Genomic DNA, 24,364 nt, shown 5'->3' on the forward strand with positions numbered 1-24,364 from the left:
AAGCGATTTACATAATCTATACTGTGGGCAATCTCCACAGGAGCAATTTGGGGTGAAGTGTCTTGCCCAGGGACACAACGACATGCTGACTGCAGTGGGGTTTGAACCTGTGACCCCCTGATCTGAACACTAACGCACAACCCACTGCACCACACGCCCCCTGTGTTTTAACATGATGCATGCTATATGGATCTCCTGTTGTTCTGAATATTCCACACATAAGCTGCTTTGTGATACAGACCTTGTGTGCACTTAACAGTTCAGCCACTTGGGGGCACACATGAACAAGTAACTCATAATAAACCTTATAAAGGTATCACCTCACTGCTGATGTCATTAACTTCAGTTGCTGCATACCAACGCAGTGTTTCCCACCCAAAACCCAGAAAGCATACTTTGTTCTCTTTTCACTCTTTCCATTTACCTGAATATCAAGGGTTCCAATTTAAGATATCATTTTGTTTCCCTGAAGTTTGTTGTCGAGGACAAAGTAAGTCAGGTTGTTGTCCTTGGCAAGCAGCCCTGATAGATTGCCTTATTAGGTGCAATTATGCAGATCGCACTGCTGATAATTATAAAAGTGTAAACACATTCAGCAGGAACATTCCTTTTCACCATTGCAAATGAGAACAGAGCTGTGGTTCCATGCTGCTGACTTTTTTTAGCACCAGGTGGCTGCACCAAGTTATTGAGATTCTACAAGGTGAGAACAGCACACTTACCTAATGTGTGCAGCATCTGCTTTGTGCTTTGATCACATTTGACTACTATATAGGGTCCACATACAACAGAAAAATCAAAGGTATCCTCATCTATCCTTGTTCCAGATGGCATATTTTATTCTTCGAACAGATTATTGTTCATGGTATAACAATAACGTGTATGTTCTCTTTACCCTTATTGAAATGCACAGTACAGAATCTGTGCTAAAAACAGTTCTAATGTACCAGTACAATGGATAAAGTAAAATGATCATCATTAATGTTAATTTAATCGGTTCTTCCTTTCCTCAAGGCGCCTTTTTAATTGTCTTCATGTCAACAATCAAGTGGAAAAAAATGGAGGACACATTATCCTCTGTGTCACGCTTGATAAGTTGGCCTTTCTTAGGGCAAGAAATGCCTGTGTATTCCCTGTAAACCATAAAGATCAGCTCAGCAGTGCTTGGATGTTTTTTTTTCTCCAGCTTAGAACACTGAATTTGGTAGGGGAGGATGTTGAACGGCCAGTGTGCAAACAGAAGCAGGCACACGGCAGCTGAGCCGTGTGCTCTCCAGTCCTGAACTCTGAACACTGAGCACACTTCCCAGCTGAACCGGATTGTGTTTATCAGCAGGGCTTTTATGTCCACATGTTCTCGTACTTTCCCGTAACCCGTGCTGCACACAGAGTCTGCGATCAGCATTCCCTCTCTTGTGAGAAATGATCTTTTATTAGCAGGCGAGGCAGACTTGCCCAGATTCAGCACCCTCTCTGTGGACAGTGCTCAACTGCCAGCTCTGGCACTGTGCATGCTTTGTTTGTGTGTGTGTGTGTGTGTGTGTGTGTGTGTGTGTGTGTGTGTGTGTGTGTGTGTGTGTGTGTGTGTGTGTGTGTGTGTGTGTGTGTGTGTGTGTGTGTGTGTTCATGTGTTTGTGTGTGTATATAAGAGTGAGCTGCAGCATCATCACTCTTCTACAATCTTGCCAGCGACAGACTGCAGAGTCCGGTTAAGAACCTATAGAAAACACTTTTCCTGGGCGGTGGAGATGCAAGGATTGGGTTGGACTGCTTAGCCTAATTATATTTAAATATAAATCTGCTAGACTATTATAATACAACTTCCTCAAATTTACAGGAAGAGAAAGAAAAGGAAAATTATGATAAACTAGAGAGTGAAAGAAGAGGCGGACAAAAGTAGAAACAGAAATAAATCCAGCCGTTCCTGCTTCATTTGCTTTCTCTCTTCTTTTTGATGATCATGAATGTCCTCACAGGAGAGTGGATTGGAAAAGACTGAACAGGGCGAGTAGGGGGAGGCCGTGAAAGGAATCAGGACTGGGGGACATAGCTTCAATTCCTGCTATTCTGCCTAAATAGGCTCTTCCTCTGTAATGCACTCAGGCTCCAGTGATTCGCTATGTGAATGCTGCCCATTTGCATAGCCACTCTCACTCCTGCTTCCTGGCTGGCTGTTGAGGCTCCCCCTCCCTCTGTCATCCTCCTCCTTCTCCTCCTCCTCTCTCCCCTCTCCCTCTTGCGCACATCTTCTGGAACGGCGCTGCCGATGCTGCCTGTGTGTGAGTGTGTGTTCCTGCCCAGGGCTGCTCTCTCAGGTACTGTCGTTGCTGTCGCTTGCTCTCATTGAGAGCAGAGATCTCTGGATGGGGAACGGGTGCGCTACTTGGCACAACTTACAGGTGCAATCACGCCGTCGCCCACGCGCTGCTGCAGCTGTCCGACTCATGCAAATGAGACTCGGATGTAACTGGTCCCATTCCTCTGGACATCCTCTGAGACCACTGGAGGAGCAAAAGGACGGAAACTCAGAATTACTGTCTTAATTTCCTGAAGAAATCCACTTTGCACAGGTGCTATCAGTCTCTTCTGAAGTTGGCTTTCTTCTTTCCTGGCAATTGCATTTTTTGGAATAATACGTTTTCAGTGGGAAGATGTTTCTAATTTTGTGAGGGAGAAAGAGAGAAACAGAGAAAATAAGGGAACTCAGGGAATTGGATCAAGCTGGGATTTCTCCATTTCTGTTTGAGGTTGCCCTAATTTCTTGAGTGAATGTTTCTGATTGTTTTTGTACGATGATTTACGATACCTCTTTACCTCCCTGGGTGCTGCTACGGATTTCCTAACTAAGTGGAGAACAGCAAGAAGCATTTTTTTTATATCCCACAACCGACATTTTGTGTGGTGTCCCCCTGTTTGCTTTTTCCCCCCTTCTTTCTCTTTGGATCTGTGCGACTGTCTCTCTGGGCATATCTGTGAAGGTGAGAAGTATGGGGCTGTAAAGGCTCACTGAAGTTCCACCTTGATCTGAAGCCTCAACTGGCCACTCGGGGAAGATGTTCGGAGGCTGGAGGACACAGTTTTCTCCCCTGAGGCCTGTAGCAGAGCCCCCAAACCGGAGTCCAGCTTCCCTGTCCCCCCTGGCCTTGTGGATCACTGCCCTGGCCCTGGGCTTTGTGGCAGGGTCAGATCCAGGTGCTGTGCACCACATTCACCTCTCCCATGGAAACAAGCGTCACCATACTGTGCCTATTGCTATCCACCGATCACCTGCATCCCTTAGAGCAGGGACCAGTAAGTATTTTCTTGTCTAACCATAAAAACGACCTTTACATACTACATAATAGTAACTTATTGTGAGTTTTAAATGTCATTATAAACTTTCAGCAATGTCTCTCACTCATTGGTATGTTAACCCTGTTTGAAGTCTAAAAATGATAAAATATTGTTAACTTTTTAGTATTTAGTATTCCCCCTTCCTAGACGCACAACGAGCCAAGCTTAGAATTATCCCATATTTTTCTGTCTCAGCAAAGTGCCCTCTGTCTCCATGTCTGAGATTAGCCATATCCCTATCTCCAGATGCTCCACTGTGTCCAGATTAGACAGGATTAGAGCGTTGTGGCGCTCCATGTTGCCCCTGGGTGTTTGAGAGAGACAAAGATGTGTTGGCTCCAGCTCTGCAGGGCGTTGAGGTGCTCCTGGCCCCTGCCCAGCGCGTGGTGGGGAGGAGGCCTCTGTACCCGCTTTGGCAAGAAGGTTCATGACACAGGAATTACGCAAGCAAGGAAGGAAAAGGGAGAAAAAGAAAGAAACTTATCCCTTAGGAGTTATATAACCTTAACCCAAAGTATTCATGATCGACTGCAGTACGCTCTTCTCAATACAGTATGTGTGAGAATAATTTCTTTAAAAGAAATGTCACTTCTTGCGATGTGAATTTCACCTGCAGTTGTTGTTTAAGATTGAGGCAATATCGTACGTATAAGACTAAAATACTCTTTAGTTATCATTCTGTCCAAGCATTTTTGAGTGACGTAATCACTACCGGTATAACACTGACGTAATGCTGAGGTACCCTTGCCTCCATTGAGTAGACACTGCTTAATAATGTACACCAAATCTCAACTGTAAGGTTCTGAACTCTCAAATATTAAAGTTGAATAATAACAATGAATCAAGTTGTGAGGAATAACACCATTGCAGAGAAGTACTGGCATTTTGAGGATGCTTTTATTGGACACAGGAAAAGCTCAGAAACCAAATTGAAGCGCAAATCACTGGGCAGCATTAGACCTGTACCAACCCAGTCAGAGCTCCTTAGTGATGATGGGGAGATGGAAGGATTGCAGGCCTGCTAAGACAACAAGAGAGGAAATTAGGCCGCTCTGCTGTGACCTGTCTGGAGCTCAGACCGCTCAGCTCGCCCTACTGCTCTCCCTTTAAAACCCCGAGAGGCATCGAGTGCTTTCAGGCGCATTCCATGACTTGATATCATAGTTAGCGATCATGCTGATATTGTGAGAGAAAAAGAGCGGGAGGCAAAGGAAAGCTTTTCCTCGGTAACATGATTACAGTTTTGGTTGATAAGCACAGGGAGGGTGCATACATGCAAAATGGGAGACATGCTGTTAAACATGGTACCTGGCTCCAGGACAAAGCCTGCTGTTGTAAAAAAAAGCCCCAGTGCTGTTGTCTTAGCTGTGCTGCAATTGGTTTAATTTTCATAGGGCTTGTTCCTTACACAGGGTGTCTCTTCACGGCAGCAATTGAAAATGCACAGCGCAGTTTTTTTCCTCTAATTTTTGCATTCAAGAGCCAAAGCCCCTCAGGTTCTAACTCTGCATGTTTAACACTATCTGTTTCCCTCTATTTTAAACATCAGAAACTAGCCTTACATTACCTTCAATTATTTCCCACTGTCTCCACCCCTTTCCTCTGTCTCTATCATAGCCTTTGAGGTCATGGTCAATGTTCAAATCTAATCCTATTTACAATATGTATGCAACTGAACCTGCCTAACATCATACACCAACACTTAGTTCTATATGCAAATGGCCTCCATTTCAACAAAGTGCTCTTTAACTAAATATGTGTTAACTCTGGCTTCCCCATTTGTGGACAATCTATCTATTTTTCAAATATTCCAAGACGCGAGGACACAATCACTGTAAGTGATTTCATAGAAAAACACACGTTACTCTCTATATATATCAGCAAACTGTCAGAGAAACCATGCTTCCTCTCCTTTGTATTGAACGTGTATGTCTGTCATTGATTTATGTGGAAAGAAGAATAAAATTACCATGGTCAGGATGTATGAAATTGAGTTGGAGTGTGATGCATTGTTTGTTTAGGGCTAGAAGTAATGAGGTTCAGACAGTATCAACTCTGAGGAGTAGACATACCATTTATCATGAATATACTCCCAGAGGTGATAGTCTTCTTTCCCAGAGATGGATACAATACTTGATATGCTGGATAACTAGGTTATGCTTTTCGTTTCGTTTTTTTTCTTCCTACACCTGCTGTTCTTTTGTTGTAGACACTGGATATATGACCTGGTCAATAGGAAAAGTGTTTAAGAGTTTAAGCTACAAATATTCATTTAACTTTGAATGGTTAATGCATAAGATGGTGACCTGAAATTGCCTCTTTCTGAGACAAATATTCAGTTTCTTTTCCATTCACCCTTATTTTCTCTGCCTATTCTATGTGCATATATGCGTGAAATGGTCTCAGAATGTCAGCCCATGTAGGGGGGGAAATCTACCTCCAGATCTGTGACAAACTTGACACTTCCAAGGAAAAGCCCCACCCTCCCGCCAAGAACCTGCTCCAAAAACAAAACTGCTTTTGTGTTTCAAGATTAGGTGGTTTGAGCTTAGTCTGCATGGCAATTTCAGTGATTATAATACATTGTAATGCTCTCCTTCAAAGCCAATGCTTGAATGGATTCAAGACAGCGCTGTGTGCGCTAACCCTGCTGCAGAGAACAGAGTAGTGGGGGATGAGAATGGAGAGGGGGAAAACAAAAATTAAAGGATATAGACAAGAAAGAAAAACTGAGATGGAGAATGTGAGGAAAGAAGGGAAACAAGAGCAGAGAAGAGAGAGACCGTGCACGGCCCCTGATGTTGCCTCGCTGCCGGTGTGTTGTGAGCTTGTATAATATAATTACTCCCATGTCTCTGAGCTGATGTCATTCTGCGATAGTGCGAGGATGACAGTATCTCTGCTTCTGTGAGGCATCGGAGATGATAGCTGCCCTGATAAGGATCCGAGTACATGTTCCTCTGCTGTAGAGGGAGTAGAAGCAGTTATTGACCCAGGAAAGAGAGAGTGAAGACTGCAGTCGTATCATTCTCCTCTTTCTCTGATGTGTGAGAACACAAACACCCTCCTTTTTTATTTGTGAGCGCTTTAGGTCTTTAACCTACTCCCATCTTGTGATACGTCCTTCCTTTCGTCCCCGTGTCTGCACGTCATCTCTCCCTGACCGCTGAGCCTAACGCCCCCCTTCCAGCCCCCCCCCCATGGTCTACAGAGTCCATCCAAGCAGATAGAGTGGGCAGCAGTTTGCGCCTGCAGTGGTCTGTGTGGTTTTGGTGGTGACCAAGCTACGGATGGCATGAAGGGAAATGAGACCTGACTGTTCGTGCGGTAGGCAGCGAGGGGTCAGCTGAGTAATGTGTCTGGTTTCGGATTAGAGACTTGGGAGACAGAGATAGGAAAAGAGCCCCCCTCCTTTTATTTAAGAGGCATAGGGGTCCTGGATGAGTTTGAGTCAGGGAGCTCTTTACCCACAAGGCACTAAGTGAATCATCATCAACACATCGTCTTCTCTGCCATCTCCCTCTTTCTTATTCATCCCGTCCATCTGTCTGTTTACACCTCTGGCTTTCCTTTTCAAACCTTCTTTTTTGATTTTAATGACCTTTTAATGAATGTTTGCTAGTGTTACATCCGCATGGTATCTAACAAGTGGGATAAAGAAAACTTGTCATCTCACACAGAGATTGAGGAAATCAACGATACAGCAAACGGCAGCATGTTTAGTGCACAATGATGATTTCACCCATACACAGCTGTTAACCCAGCAAAATACAATGGCATAATAAAATGGGATAATGCCACTGTAGCTCTGAGAGACTGCAGCCGATGAATAACAGTCATGAGATTAATGATTCTCATGGAGGGAATTTTTTGCAACAGCAGCATACACCAAAACAAGACTCAAAAGTAAAGTCCTTGTTTTGTTAAAAATAATGGTGTTGATTTTTTTTTCATGACAAAAACAATAATTTCAAATATTGAATTGCAAATTAAACAAACAACTAAAGTGTTTGATCACTGCTGGAATTTTGCAACATTACCTGTATGGAAGATTTGAAACATGGTGAAACAATACAGCTGTAGTGCAGATCAATGTGTGGGAGATTTGATTTGGTAATAAAAGAGCTTGGTCCAATCTGATTGACTTGATGAATGCCTCTCCTATTTTCCAGGGGGAATGACTCAAAAGGAAAAATGTATTTCAATAAAAAAAAGTGAAGATAAAGAATGCAAAAGCCTGTGTTTAAAAAAAAAAAAAATCTAATATGAATTGAGTTCAGTCACTCTGAAGAATCCTCATTCTCTGTCATCATAATGAGGCAGTAGCTATCTCTGCGCCACTCAAGCCTGTATATACAGTACACACACACTTATGCACATTCACTCTCACATGCACACGAGCTCACTGCACCCGAAAGAGCCACTCTCCCAAATCATCTTCAGCTCTTTGATCGCTTTGAATCATTGTCACAAGGGTGTGAATGTGGGTAGTTGAAGTAATATGCAAAGTTGAACAGGAGAAAAGTTCCACTTATACACGCAACATATAATTGGTAAGTTATCATTTAAAATGGGTCATAAATAGAAATATGCTCTTGGAAGGTGTAAAAATATAATAGTCCAGACCTGCTGTAGTTCCAAGAATACAGTGGTAACTCTCTCAGTGGTGGACTAATTGGTTCTGGGAAAGGTCATACGAGAAAAAAAACTGAAGATGGAGGGAGAAATCTTTCAGCCTTTACAGCCTGATGACCCCAACCACAGGGGAGGCTGGGGAGATGGGTTTCTGTGGCTGCAAGCTTGCAGAAGAAGAAAATGTATGATTGCCATTGATCACCTGATCAATAATGAGCCCCTACTTAGATTTCACAAGTCTGTTTTTAGAGGAAGAAAAAAAAACCTCCATCCTCTTCTACGTGGGTAGTTTGATTGACAGTTTACTAATTATTCTTAGCTTCCAAATCTTTACGTAGCAATATTGATAATATGTTTTGGATTAATGCTGAAAAATTTATGTTTTTAAATGAACAAAAATAATGACTGCCCTCTGTGACAATGGGCCTCAATAAGAACCAACCATGTCATAGCTATTCTTTTTTTGCAATTTACAATTGCTCACCTGCAGCAGAGTGGCAACAGAAAGAAAGCTGCCCCCTAATCCACTCTAATAGGATTGTGTGGGATTTCACCTTCCTCATTGCTCCCTCCATCTCTTAGTGCCTCGGGCCTGCTGGCAGGGGCTGATAACAACACGCCTGCCTAACAGCTAAGTGCAAGCTAATATTAGCATATATTTTGCAACATAGTGTAGAAATACAACGCATACCCAGTACCCACACATATTTGTTTTCCTTTTGTTATTTATTTGTTGGTAGATACATGGCATCCGAGTGAGATAGAGGACAGCACAGCTCTCTCCTACATATCCTGTTGATAACGGGGAGGCTGGCTGTATATAAATCGTGAAGGCAGTAGTTTTGCAGCTAACAAAACTCCTTCATACAACTCGAAACATCAGTACACATGCAATATTTAATTCTCATGATTTTCTCCATATTAATATCATTGTATTATTTCTATAAGATATGCAGCTAATTAAATGATATCTCACCACTTATAAAAGGCTTACTTACAAAGTGAGGCTACTCAGCATTGGCAAAGCAGATGTTTAATTCTGCAATTAAGGCCATGGCGTGCTTTCTGTCTCCTGGGTAGGGCTTACAAAAGCAGTAAACAGTAAAAGCTATGCGGTCATGCAGGGACGACATGAAAGTTAAACTCATTAGCATGAGGGATAGGTTTTTTTGGCATTTGTATCAACGCATTATTATATGTGATATGTCACAGGCTTCTTTGAAAACTGATGTAAATGTAAGACCATACATATTGCGCAGTGAATTAAATGTACCACACTGAGTGTATTAAAGTGTCCTTGCTGGTGTTTGAAGCATTGTTTATGCTCTGATTTCAGCTACCTAATGCAGATGTACATTGCCTTGAGCTAAACAGTGTTTTGTTAAAGAATAGGTACAGTGGGGAGCTGACTGATATTTTCCACTACACGTAGAGATACAGATGTATTAAATAATTTCAAAGAAAGCCTTCCTGTGGCACAATATTTTTCCAATAAGGCCTAATGTGGACCTCTATATAATTTCCTTTTAAGGATAGTGCTAATGTTCGAGTATGCTCAGAAAAGCGCAGGAGCTTTTTCTGATCCTGTAGCAGCTTCTTTGTGAGGGCAGTATCTGAGCTGATGCAGGTTGGGCTGCACATGGTGATGGGCAGCCAGAGTTGTCTGTAGTCTCAGATCAGAGCTCTGGCCCTGGACTCTGTTTTCTGCCTCACTTTCACTGTGTAATTATTCCCCACACTTGTCTTTTCAGTAATTAGAGCTGTAGTCATACTCCACATCTGTTGGCTCCATAATAGAGAAGACAACAGCTTCTAGAGACCACTTGCAGGCTGTGATGTTTGGTAGATGCGAGGGCACTGCCACACTGAAACTAAATAATGCACTGATATCTGATGGCACGTAATCAGTCGAAGAGGCTTTTAACTATGTGTGAAAAAGCAGGGAATCAACTGATGCTTGATTTTATTTAAGTCTTAACTTTGATACGTGTGTTCGCTGGCACACAAATTAAACACTGGATGCAGAAAAATCTAATCAACAAATTGCTGGCACACAAAATGGCTGACCTGAATTGAGAGAAAGGGAGCATTGAGTCTGAGGAGCAAATGAGGCAAGTGATGATGAGAGAGTAAATTAGAAGCTGTCGATACTCTGAGACACCTCTATCAGAGCCAAGGCGGTTGGCTGGGGAGGCAGATATGCAGCTGGTCGGGTAACAAAGGGCCCGTTTGGTGTATTGCTCAATTCGGACACTGGGTCTTGTCTGCTCTGCCTGGATGGGCCATTCTGCTCCACAAGGCTCATGTATCACTTAGGGCTTAGGGGAAGTAAGCATGGCAGAGGAGGGGGTTAGTAGGGTGTGAGTGACACTGGTCGACTGAGCATTCATGGCATTATGTTACAAGCCCAGGAGGCATAACTTTATCTCAACCATGAATTGATGGTCCCCTGCCATGAAGAGTGAGGGTGGTTGGTATGGCTACCCGGGGCCCTGTGATGATGAGGTGATGGCTTATCTCTCCGGAGCAGTGAGACAATAAAATATGGTGAAGTTCTGCCACAGTCTGATGCAGGGGCATATTTCTTGATTCCCAATCTCTTGACAAACTGCACATTGTATCGGTTTAGGGCTGCCTAAAGAATAGGTTCTGAGTATATCTTAATACCTTCTAAAAAAATATATATTTATAAAAAAAATGTTTTGGTGGAGGCTGCAATTTGAAGTTACATTTTTAACCACACCATAACCACAGCTGAGACACGATTATTGATCTCACATTGGTAAATTGTATTGTTACAGAAGCATGTTATCAAAGCATTGCTCCTTTTAAACAATTAAGTTGTTTATGCTCTAGAGCAGAGGTTCCCAAAGTGGAGGTCGCGAGATGACTAAAAAAAAAAAATTGAATAATGAAACAACGTTTTAAAAAAAAAAAAAGTATTATTATTAATAATAACATGTGCATAGAAATGTTCCAGGGGCGGACTGTCCATCTGTAGAATTCCCCCGCAGCGAGGCTCCCCCGTTGACAATCCACTAGCACACCCGCCGTTGACAGGGGTCGCCAGTCTGTGGCACTGTTATTTTGGGGGTCACAGCAGTCAAAAGGACACGCTATTTATATGTCTGCATAGAATGGTATTCAGAGGAAACATAGCTTACCATAATACAGTACATATTGTACACCAAATGACCATGAGATACCTACTGCATGTAGCTAATTCAGACTGCTGAAGCCTCATATTAGCTTATAAACTATTCAATAAATCAATATATACTAAAACACTAGAATAACATAGGTGAGTATTGTATTAAAAAGCAAGTTGCAAAGCAGAGTTTTGCTGCCCTGTTTGTTTAAAAACCCCACCATAATCGATGAGCATGGTTGGGTGTGTGCCATATTACTTTAACCACACTTAACAGTGATACCATGGAGTCCTCCTTTTGTGCATTCTTCTACTGATGGTCAGCAAATACATGATTGTATGAGGGTGTTACAATAATATATATGAACAATCTTCCATACCAATATATATTAAAGGTTTATGAAGTATAAAATGTGTGTCTGCCATTGCTCCCTGCAGTATAAGAACATCAAACTACTTTCTAATTAACCATTTTTCTATGGCAAATCTTTATCTCTCCCTCTTCCCCTCCCTCTCTCTTCCTCTTTGATGTGGTCATTTTGTACTTTGTACTGTACCCGCCTTGAGGTCTGACTTAAGTGCTCCTACGTTTTCTCTCTCCCCCTGTTTTTATTAGGTTTTGTTGCTCATATAATTTGGAAACCAGCATCGTGTACCCTCTAATAAGGATGGCCAATCATGGGGGCAAGCAGCAATGCCCCACTTTTAGTCTCCACTTAATTTAATTACATCAAATTAGCAAAGCAGGGAACGAGAGGAGTAATCCTTTGCAGCTTATGAAGGCAGGTTGGACACTGTCAGCTGTCCTAAACAGAAATGCTGCTTTGGGATTGTCTTCATTAGAAGGGGATTAAGGCTCATAGGTCACTGGATACTGTTAAAACAATCCTGTGGAAATTGACTAATTAGAATATTTGCCTTGTCTAGCCTAAAGACTAAACTGTCTAGAGACTTTACATGTTTCTTTTTGCGTAGAATGCTTTGTTTTTCCTCTTGGTTGTATTATTTGCCACTTAACATTTTCACGTATTTTTTGTTAATAACTCGAAATACGTTGAAATACATTAAGACACATGTGCTGCATCAGCAAAGGTGTTTATAATATCCCAATCCCAAACAGGGGATATACCTGAACTGTATCGGCCGGTGGTGAAGATTAAGTCTGTGGGCAATGAACTGTAAAAGTTGATATTGACTGTGCTGTATATGTGCCAATATGCCCAGACGTATTAAGCCAACATAGAGTTAGCAGGCCGACTGCGCTCCTGGTTGATTTAGTACCTCTGTCCACTCTGCTTTCTGCTGACTGCAAAGAGAATAGCTCAGCTCCAGCATCCTGATAAAGACTGAAAGCAGGATTTATCACTTAAAAAAAGAAAGATAAGGAGAGAAATGTGGAATGTTGCAGTGTTCAGTATACCTTTTTTTATGGTGTGGGTTCATTTCATGACAGAACTGCAGCAGTTATATACTAGCTGGCTAAATTGCTCAATTTTCACTCTATGCTCACTCGATAAATTTATTTTTTCTGAGAATTATAGCAAGGTTCGAATGATGTAGAAAATAGATGCTCACTCAATACAGCAATCCTGTGTTTTAATCTTTTTGAGGGAATCCTGACTCCTTGCAGCCACATCAGTAGATCATTTTGCTGTCACTTAAAGTAATATGTTGAGCCAACCTGTCATGAAACATTTGTTCATGCCTGCTGGTTCTGTTCCAACTACCTATTCCATTATAAGGGAGGTGGTTGTTTGTGCTGAAAGAGGATTAAGACAAGTCAACAATCCAGAGCCTTTTTAGTCTCCCAAAGGGCTGCTCACACTCCACTGAAGATAGAGAATGGCTTTTTCCAGGAGCAAAGCTTGAGAGCGAGGTTTAAATTGTTGAAAGGACCTCGCTATACTGCAATGGAACAATGAACAGATACAGAAATAGAGATTGGGTGGGGGGTTGGGGGTGGCCACAGGGATCTAGCAGTATCCACTAGACCTCGCTTCATTGTCCAGCTGAATTTTCTTCATCTGTACCCGGGGGACAGACAACCAGAGGCTGTGCTCTGACTGCAGACTCCAAACAACTGGAAGAAAAAAATGCTCTCAACTGATATTTTAATAGCTGGTTTTCAATGTTATTAATCCATTGAGAGGATGGCAATTACATGTGACACACCTTGCATCAAAGTATTTGGTTACAGCTACAAAAGTGACATATTTTACCACCAGAGTACACCAGAAAGTGGTTATATACTATAACCACTTTCCCAATGTACAATGTCTCCTTATCCAAAACTAAAATACAGATGTTGTGATAGAGAAAAGTAGAAAAATACTAATAACACCCCTATAGGGGAGACTAGACTTTGTATAACATTGCTTTCTTCAAGCACAACCTGTCATTATCCTTTACAGTAAATTATTTCCATCTTGTTTTGACCTTTTCTACCCACATTTTCTATTTCAAAGCTGGGGGCTCTGTTTTTGTAAGTCAGTTGACATGGAATATAGCCCATGGGGCAGGATACAAAAAAATCACTAATGCAATAATACGACTTTTGGTTACTTGGTAGAATACATAACAAGTATATATGGTTTTCATAACTAGCTAAAGCACTGGGCTCTAAAAGCTCTGATGTGCAGTAGAGCGCAATATAAGATGGATCTACCAAATCATTCTCAAGAGAACTCAGAATTACCAGAAGAAATTATCTCACTCTTTAATTGAATCAGCTTGGGATGAGATAACATATCAGTGCTACTGGCAACCAGAGCTTTGTTGCCAAAGGTAAACTAGAAGTTAAAAACAGCAGCCAACTACAGGGCCAGTCTGGTCAGTGTGGGTGCATCCATCAACCTGTTCCTCATTCAAGGACAGCCACATATACTTGGAATAAAACAAAAAAGCATGCTATGTTTCCCTGCTTTAGGGAATAGCCATAAAGTCCAATTGGCCAACATATCGAGATAAATACTTTGTAGGATCCTTACTTGCACACATGACATGGTTACGGCATGGAAGTAGCACAGAGCCCAAATGCAGAGCAGCACACACACTTTTAACCTGGACTACAAAGGGGAAAGGGACAAGCAAAAATCCCAGGTGATTCTGAACGCCACAGCTCGTCTACCCTACTTTGGAGCGGTTAAGTTCACAGTATGTCGCCGTAACACCAAACTGGCACAGACAAGAAACACTGTGGCAGAAATGTCACCTCTCCAACACAAAGCCCCACTGTGCAGTGACAGAAAAGTACAGTCCTCGCGCTCTTTTCTTGGAAACGTTCTTTACATTTAAAGAAGTAGAAAGGGTGAACAAATCAGAAATAAACTGTATAAAACAAATGGTTACTGACATAACTGCTACTAAACAAACAAAAGATCAGTATAGCCATTTCAAATGAATCCATGGCGTTACATAAAATAGTTTTTACAATTATGCAATGTGTCTTCTTCTGATTAAATGGCATAGTTACACCAAAAACATATAAAGACTCCATTTATAAAACACATTAGTGACATTTTTTTCTGTCTAAATAATTGAGATAATCATATAAAACCCTTTCTCATTAAATAATTAAACCATAAAAAAATGCTTTATATCAGCTTTATAAGCACTAACAATAATGTATCATAAAACATGAGATAGAAAATAAATGGAAGTGAGTGTGCAGACTAAGACATTCTTCTTTAAAAACTCCACAGTCTCGAACAAAGATCGTTGACATCAAAGGGAAAAGCTGAGATCCCTTTGTACTTCAATTCTTGTATGCAAATGTTGAAATAACTACAAGACTGGCTAATAGGAAACAAAAAACATTATTTTAGTTCAGACACGTAATCCATTGACATTTGAATAATCAAATCATGTTGTTTTCCTTCTTCCATTATTGCTGGTTCATGTCACAAGATGTTTGAATAGTATTTGATACATTTTGTCTGGCAAAGAAGCCTGGGGAGGAATGATACTGTGGATGAAACAAAAATACCTACATTATAAACATAGACAGATATTGTTGTATTGGCATCATTATTTTGGATCATGGGGTATGATGGGCCATTTAATTATTCACTGAGGCTGTGTGAACAGTGAACCTATTCGGCGGTCTCAGTACTTCCCTGCTTTGTAGTCGCTGCCAAGTCAGGACATGCAGTTTGAACGCTCTTGCTCATAACCCCACATTCTACATGCCATCCTATCCCTTTAGCCACTAGAGTCTAGACCAATTGAATTGTCCCAAAAGATCAAATATAGTGAGATGGGTAGACCAGGGGGTAGAAAAAATAGATCAAGTTGACTCCGAATTTCCCTTCATGGCACTAAACCTTCAGGAGCATTGATTGGAGATAGCTCCTTTACCACATACCAGTAGTGTTTTATTGGACGTGTCCTCGTAAATTGTGCTAACGATTTTTCTGGAAACTGAAATTGTAATCCAATAAACATCATTAAGCCTCTTTTTAATTGTACTCTTCCTGGCATGGGGGACTAAAGCTAAACCCAAATGATGTTAAACTAATATATCTTGGTATTTTTATATGATTTTGGGTAAAACATAGTGTATCAACTTATGTCACCTGTCAAAGTCATGAACTGAACTTGTCTTCATCCGGCTCGGTTCCATTGTAAAGATATGCTGTTTACTCAAGTCTATAAAACATCATATCTATATATAAGACATATATAAACATGTATATTACATTATATAGATGAGAGCGGATTTGGAAAAGAGGTATCCTACTCCGAAACTCCATTCAAGACATTGCATGGAAAGGATCAAAAGATAATCTGAAAAAGCTTTTCTTTTGCCACGTCTCTGGTAATCTATTTTTGCACAGCAGTCATTACGGGAATCCTTGGCAGCAAAAAGAGAGAAAAGCAAGTGCTCGGTGCTGACAGAAAGCAGATCCATAATGTCATTTCTCATTTTCATCACAACTATGTAATTATGATTGGATTCTTCCCCAGTTTCTCGGCAGAGGTGGTAATATGAGGCTCGGCGTGATGGGCGTGTTGGAGGTCAGAGGAAAGACGGTCTGCGGGCCTGACCTCAGCTGAGTACTATAGTCATACAGTCTGCCTGGTTTATGTAATCTAAACATCCTACCACCGCTACACTGGGACACAGAGCCAGTTCACTTTCCCCATGCTCACACCTATCCGCCTCTACAAGTGTCACTGTTCACTTTGTTCATTTATCGTAACAGCGCTTCGAGTGCTATATGCTCCTGCTTCATTCCAGCAGAAACGGACATTGAGAAGTCCGTGCCTGGGGGGATTTACCACACATACCATGCTTGCTTTCCTATATTTGTACTATCCCACACACCTCTTTGGTCAAATGCAGGAGTGGATGGTGCTACATTTTTAATGAAAGCAGAGTGTTTGATCTGCCAATGTTTATCGCCTTTGATGTTAACTGACACAGCAGAGTAGAGCCAGCGCCTCGATGTAGTCCAACATTCGGACAGATTAATCCATTACTCTTTAACACAGGAGACTTGCGGTTGAGGAGTTCATCGAGGAGGTCTGATTATCTTTAATAGTTGTGAGTAAGACCTACCAAATAGGGCTGCATAATATTGAAAAAACTTGCATTTCTTTCATCCATATATATTGCCATTAATATAGTACATTACAGTTTAATGCAACATCAATCTGGAGCATTTTTGAGAGCATAATTGGGAGACTACACCTTTTAACATATTGTTGCTTGATAAATAATTTAAACAAATGTGTTGGTTAATTAGATATAATGACAAAAGAAGTCAGCTATGGCATGATATACAAGACGGGGGTCCATGTTTCATTATGACACAGGTGGATTTGCTTATTTTCTTTAATATTACTAGTGGGCAAAGAGGGAATTAACTGAACACTTTCGTCAAATTAAAGACACAACAAACAGCCAAGTATTTCCAGGACACTACCGTATCTAATGACAACAACAGATCCATATCGTGCCCAGTGTCCCAGTTGGGCACACAAATAGCAAATACGGAGCTAGTGCATAATTACTCCCACCGCTGGAGTTACACAGGCACGTGTTGGCTGATTTCATGCCACTGCAATACTGAGTAGGTGTGCATTAGCCATGTTCCTCAATGTTTTTTAATCCCCAACAGTCCCTCAAGGAGTCTTTCACTAGTCCTACATGCTTGTATGGATTTTAGACTGCTTCACCACGTATTGGCAACCTTATTATCTTCCCTCTCTGAATCTTCTCTGGAACCATTTCTATAATCTACACGTCACAGTAGAGTAGAGTAGTTGGTTTGGTTGACCTTTGGTGACTTGACATCAGGGTCTTGATATTTATCCATTTAGCTTAAGGGAGCTACTAGCAAGACACCAGTCCACTGAAATGAGTAATCTTTATATTATACTGTGTTTTTTTTTGGAGGTCACCAACAGTAAATAAGCTGTCAGTGGGATAAAGTGGGTGTCAAATCGTATGAATAGACAGAAGGGGAAATGGATGCTTAAGGGCCCAGTGAGTTCCAACACTGACATGGTTTTAAAAGAGCTTAATTATAATAAGCTGGAGCATGGAGCAAATGTTTGTGGCTTGGGGGGGAAACTGGAAGAAAGTGACAACAGTCCAGCACGAGCTACATGAATTGGATATTGCTCTGTGAAGGGGCCAACATCAGATATGCATTAGTGGAACAAGGGAGGGTTTTTCAGCGGTAGCCGGCAGACTTCATGAAAAAGAAATGATGCCTGCCTCGCAAATATGTTACGCATAATGTCTTTTCCTTTGTGGAAGTCATCAAGCTTCATAACGCTTATCCATTAGGCGAACAAGAATGCTTACACTGTTATTTCATTACGTCTTACAAATGCGAGTTATGCTTTATGAAAACAATAAATCTCGCCATAGATCTGTATGTCCCGACATCATTTGTTAATCACATTATCGTTAATTAATGATGCAATTCTTTTTAGCTAATGGTTGACAGTGTGTATTGATTCAAATGAGGGAGTGGAATTGGAAAGGGAATTTGATAGTAGAGTGACACGCTTTAATCACTCCACTGTGAAGAAAAGCCAGAGGGGGGAAAACAACAGAAATATATAAATAAATCCAAAATATATCGATAGTTTTATTTTCTCGTGAACTGGTTTACAAGAAAATATTGAAATTACAGTCAAAATGATTTATAATCTATTGTTCAGTCTAAGGCTGTTTAACTCCCTCCCCTCTATGAATATTAACACACTCTGTCTTTCGCTCCCTCTTGGTTTCTCCTTCTCACTCACACACACACACACATGTAAATGAATAACACACAAGCAGAGCTCTAATTTGTCATGAAGATAGCAGTTTTTATGCTAATCTGACAGCTGCATTTATTTTCAGCCTTTCTCACAGGCATTTATTTCGCAATCACATACTTATTCATTCCCAGTTGCATACACACGTATAGGCACTTTCTCCCCCGAGCATACGTGTCTATGTCCTGGCAGGAATGCATTGAAACACTTTCCTATTGACGGGTTATAATTGAGAAAAAATAGACATTATTTGATTGACATAACTCCGACAGCTCTGAAATAGTGAAGAGCTTTACGGTTCGCAAGCATCAATATCTTAGACTGTGGCTTTATACATGAACAATTAGCCACCTTTTACCACTTCCTTCATTAGTCTAGACCGACTTATTTCATACCATCAATTTGACTCGGTCACTGGCATAGTGCCACAAGGCTCTTTCTCACTGAATAGCTACATAATTAGGACTAATCTTCCACCTACCTGGTCACTTTCAAACCTTTTATGCTGCCGCTAAAGAAAACGAGCTAATGCAGCGAGACAGGAAGTATCTGGTTTGGAGGTCACAAAGAGGACATAATTGGACCAGTCAGTCAATAATGCCGCGTCTGCCTTTGAGGCTGCTAATGAAGCGTGAGAGACGGGGAGGTGCCCGTTTGGCCTGCCGGTTACCTGGGCATCGGGGACACCACTGCAAACCCTCCTGCACACGCTTGTATCTCTTTCTTTGAGAAGTGAAGCAGGCAGTGGCAGTAAAACTGAGTAATTGTGCAGCATTATGAGGAAAACGGCACCAGTACCTGCCTCCCTCATTTCTGCTGAATTTTCCCGTCTCATGAATTGACATGAGTGTACTTAAACCCTCAGATGGGGCTGAGAGCTGTTCAAGAGTGATATGTTGCTCAGTGCTTAGCAAAGTCATTACTCAGCACAATGAAACACTTCAGACTGACGGTGCTCTGTACACATGGCATGGATGCCGGCTTTGCGGTGTTAATAATGCTTTTTTGTTGACAGTTAGTTCACGCCTGCTACTTGGTTGCAAAAGGGAATATACTATTAACGTCTAATATTTGTCCTCTCTCCTTTCATTTCCTCTAGCGGGAACAACGTACATATTTGGGCGAGATGGCGGACTGATCACGTACACGTGGCCGCCAAATGATCGTCCCAGCACAAGGGCAGACCGTCTGGCCATCGGCTTCAGCACACAGCTGAAGGATGCTGTCCTGGTGAGGGTGGACAGCTCCTCTGGTCTCGGAGACTTCCTCAAACTCCACATCGTAAGTCACAAATCTGTTTATTAGTTTCCTTTAAGAAGAAAGTACCACATTACACAGTGCTTGCATCACATTAGGATAAACCCCCAAAACACATTTCTCAATCAATGTCTTTCAATGAGTGGTGGGATCCTTCACTGTTGCCTGCCAACGTTTTGGATTTTTCACATTACTTCTCCACTGATTTAAAATGGAAGGGATGCAGCTGGAAAATAATTATGACTTACTTACCAATTAGAATCTGACTACAGTTGGTGAGTTGTTAAGTTGCAGTGACTCCAATCTTTTGAAACAAACACAATTTATAGAGTACATTTTGAGTGTTTGTAGAATGAAACCATGATTTAATGACAACATCAGTACGGTATGTTTATGTTGAAAGCTTGCTCCCTTCCTCTGGTGTGTGAGTGTGTGTGTGACTGATGGAAATGGTGCAGTAATGCGGGTGGTTCCATACAGTGCATCTCCGAACTGGACATAATTTTTCTGGCTGCCACATGACCTTCCTCCCACCAGCACCACTTACTGACAACAATACTCATTAGCCTGGGAAGGGGGGTGCTGTGGGGACTGCGGTCCCCCCTGCTGGCCAGAGTCAAATAAGAGCAGTAGTAAGGGTAAGGCTGGATGTTTTCTGCACATCCATCAACAACATTTTTTTTTTTTTTTAAACTCGTCTTTACACCCCTGACGTTTTTCCTGTAAATGCTTCTCTTATTTTCTTGACATAAAACTCGAAATGCCCTTTTATGCACACTGTGTAGCAACTAACCCACAATGGACTTGTGGAGGTAAGGTGCTAAAATGAAATTCCCTGTGTAGTACCCAAGTGTTGAGAAGTGCTAAATCTGAGACAGGTTGAACATCTGTCTGTTACATGACACATGAATAATAACGCGTGAAATAAAACAACAATTGATTAGCTGTAACCGCAGCTGCAAAAATAATCAGGCAAGTGTTTTGATAATGGAGCCCCCCTACTGAAAATACGTTTGAACTTATGACAGAACTACAGATCAGCACACAGTTACAAACATGAATTTGTCTTGAAGCTTTCATCAAACACACACCAATATTCACACATTCAGTTCACACACAGTGACATACTGTAAGAAGGCCTGTCCTGAGGACAAGCTCCTTGATGTTGTTCTTATGAGACATCTGTACTTATTTTGACCAAGATTTGCTTTTTCACATTGTTTTTTCTTACCATTCCTCAGGGCCCACTGGTTTTTTTTATCCCCTAGTTTTAATCCAAGAGTAACTGACCAATTTAAAAGGATACAACCTTTTTCACACACTCCATTCATCAGCAAATGGCAACCAGAGATGCAACAAGATGTTCAAAAGAACATAAATTGGAATATGGGTGTAAAAGGACAGATGTGTGAACGCTCCACTAAGATCCTTGTGTGTTCGGCAGATTTCTGGGCTCCTGTCCATCTGCACCAAACACCTGAACAGGGATAAAACAGTCGAGATTTCCTTTTATGCACTATTTTTATGCGAGTGATGAAAAATGTCCTCTCCAACGATTTGCATAGGCAGGGCACCTTTTTCAAATTAAATGGCACAACAGGGCTTTGGCAGGTAGCTCATCCCAATGCAGTGCTGAATTAATATACATACAAATGTTCTCACTTGCTTGTACATCACGCACACTGGCTAACTTATTGCTGAACAATTCCTATCCTTTTGCATAAAATGTAAATACCATGAAGTTCATTCTCATTCAGGTCCTCATGACCAGACGTGAAGGAGGATTGGTAGACATTTGGTGCATGCTGGTGCATTACATACTTTGAAGTATCTAGCATTACAAAACCTTAAAAGCTATTTCTACTGTCCATTAAAATATTTCTGTGTCTACACTGGAGCAAAAAGACGTTTGCTCCTGAAGACACAGGGCTGGACTTAGTGGAAACATTTCTAAAGGAGACGGTCTCCGATGTATGCCAGCTTTTCGGTGAACTGTTGACGAGTGATGAATGTTAGAGGTAGAGAACAAAACTGCGCTGACAGGAGAGGTGAGAGAGGGAAAACAAGGCAGGAAGATCGTGTAGCTTTCCGCAGATGCATGCGTAGCTTTGTTGATGAAATGTGCAGTATACCGTTATATAGGGGGGAAATGTTGATAAGGCATGTTCTTACAGCAGGGGCAGTGTGTTGTGAGAATCCCCTCTCCTCTCGCATCAGCAGTCACTTTGAATGCTCCTTCCTATTGATTTATTCCTGCACATTAATCTGGGGGGTTTATGAAATGTTGCGTTTCATTAGAAAATGAGAGAAGCGTGATAGAACAACAAAACAGAAGCACAGAAGTTGTGCTTTGGATTTGTGTTTGTCTAGTAATTTATTATGAGCAAAAGAGCTGTTTAAAAGCACAACTATAATGGAAATGTGTTACAAGATGTATGTTCTGTGCATCATAAAGTTGCAACAGTGATTTGCCAAATGATATCAATGAAACACCAAATAAACATATCTTATTAAAGGGTATTAAAATGAAACTGATGGACGATAAAACTGTCATTGAGTTTAAAGTGAGTTATAAAAGACGTCTTGTATTTCAACGAAGTATGACTGATTAATTGTCATAAGGGAGCTCTTCCTTAGCTTTGTGCTGCAGCCAAACGTTAGAATCGCAGCAAATTAAATGACAATATTATGAAATTGGAATACTTATGATAAAAACCCTCTAGATATGTGTTCCACGCCTCTGTCTTTTCCTCATTAATTACAGTGCAATGGACGTGTTTTACAGCACTCCATTAAACACAATGAGCTGTGTAAAATTGCCACTTTGATGCATTTCTTATGCGAGAATAGCAGCACTCAGCTAGTCACCTGCAAAACATGTATCCGGTTGAACTTAACCCTTAGCGGCTCACACTGAAATTTGAAATAATAGAATGCCTTTGTGGCCCTTTTTCATAACATTGTATTGGGAGCCAGTTGTATTCACTTTGGGGACCGTTTCCTTTTTTCTAGAGTACAAAAGCATTTGCAAGTGTGCCACGCTAGATGATGGACATTATTGAATATGTAAGCCAAATTTGGAGTTGTTAGTTTATTCGGAGATGCACTCTTTCCAAACAATATATTATAAAGCTCATTCCCAATGGTATTCCCCTCATTCCTTCCATTTATCCTCAGCTCTGAGCAGAAATGTCTTAGGAGTGTATCTTCAGCTGTACGAGATGGGATTAGACCAGATTTCAGTATTTACCCCCCCCCCCTTTTTCCATCCTCTACATCCCTCACCCCCCTAATCTCCTGCTCCCATTTCATGATGACAGGAAACCCAGCGGGGCTTGAAGGACGCCATCTCAGCTCACACTCTCAAGAGGGAATTTTCTGAGTAATATGTGGAGAACATGATTTAAATGCACCTCAAAGGAATTGCGATCCTTCCCCCGCCTCTCCTTTCTATCTCAGATAAAGACAATGACTGTGAAGTCAGTGAACCATCTAATGTACGACAATCACTTTCCTCAGGCTCATTACTGTAGCGCACATGGAAGGAAGAATAGATTCATAATAATGCCTCTGCCGTTTCTCCAATTATCATGATTCTTCACTATCCCTGTAATTGTTTCGAAGGTGAAGCATAATCATGAGGTCACCTGGACAGGTATCCTGTGTGGGTATAAGACTTGTCTGTGGATGATAGCACACCTCCGCAAAGTATCAGTCACTTTTATATTAATAATTGTACTGTAGCTGCAAACCAAATCCAGGGACATATTCGCTGTGACATTATGTAAAACAGGGAATTATGGGTGTAATGATTCTCGGTGTTTGCAGCACTGTAATCCGTAGAAGAATAATTAGAGCAAAGTTTATAGGATGGGGGGGGGGGTAACTTCTTTGTTGAACATGGAAATACATTTGACTCATTTCATTTCATTTCAAACCTTTATTTACCCAGGTGTATCCCATTGAGATCATTGGTCTCTTTTTCAAGGGAGACCTGTTCAACTGTGCAATGTCTGTATACTTTTACCAACAATACTAAGGTGAAGGTGGATTTTTACTTTAATACTGTTTAGGTATTTTATTCCTCTACAAAGGAAGTATTATTTTCGTGCAAAAACACGGGCGGCTGTCTGTTATTGGAAATCCATCCGTACATATTTAGGAAGCCATTTACACAGTGAAATGGAGGCTTTGTAGTTATTTTCTTCCTTTTTGTTGTCAATGAACAGCGGTGACAGTGAGTATCTGAGGCTCTCCTCAGTCTGAGGCAGGGCCCCGAGGGGCCCACTGAGCTTGTTTTGTGCTGCTACTCAATCTGTGTAGGGGTTGGAGACTATTCCAAGCACTTTCTTCTTTCCCTTCTTCTAATTGCATGCATCCCTTAAAAAAAACAAGCAATGAAGGCTCTCTGGCTAAGACAGCAACACTGTGAAGTTAATATATTCCATAGAGCAGAGGGGATGGTGGAGAAATAATGACTTCTCTGGTGGAGCATTGCTCCCCTCGGTCCTCCTGTAGCTGACTACTAGAAAGGGGGTTTTCTACTGATGGAAGACACCTTTAATTGCAGTTTCAACTCCTGCTCTCTAGCTTATTAATCATGTAAAATGGCTTGAAAAAAAGACTTCCGGGCCAACTGTCTTGGTATCTCCATTGTCAAGCAAGAAAATGTCACCTTTTATGTGTTTTTGCAGTTCACCTTACTCTTTGAGTTAT

At 41.3% G+C, this 24,364-nt stretch overlaps 1 protein-coding gene across 1 annotated transcript in view; it reads left to right on the forward strand.

The window, feature by feature from the left end:
• LOC104952680 (neurexin-1-like) overlaps positions 1 to 24,364 on the forward strand; it is a 379,092-nt gene that overhangs the window by 278,118 nt on the left and 76,610 nt on the right. Inside the window, exon 18 of the mRNA XM_010779550.1 lies at positions 19,491 to 19,672. Within this exon, the coding sequence (XP_010777852.1) occupies positions 19,491 to 19,672 (182 nt within the window). The remainder of the gene's footprint in view (positions 1 to 19,490; positions 19,673 to 24,364) is intronic.

The sequence above is a fragment of the Notothenia coriiceps genome, unplaced genomic scaffold (genome assembly GCF_000735185.1).
Source record: "Notothenia coriiceps isolate Sejong01 unplaced genomic scaffold, NC01 NC01_scaffold00000339, whole genome shotgun sequence".
NCBI lineage: Eukaryota > Metazoa > Chordata > Actinopteri > Perciformes > Nototheniidae > Notothenia > Notothenia coriiceps.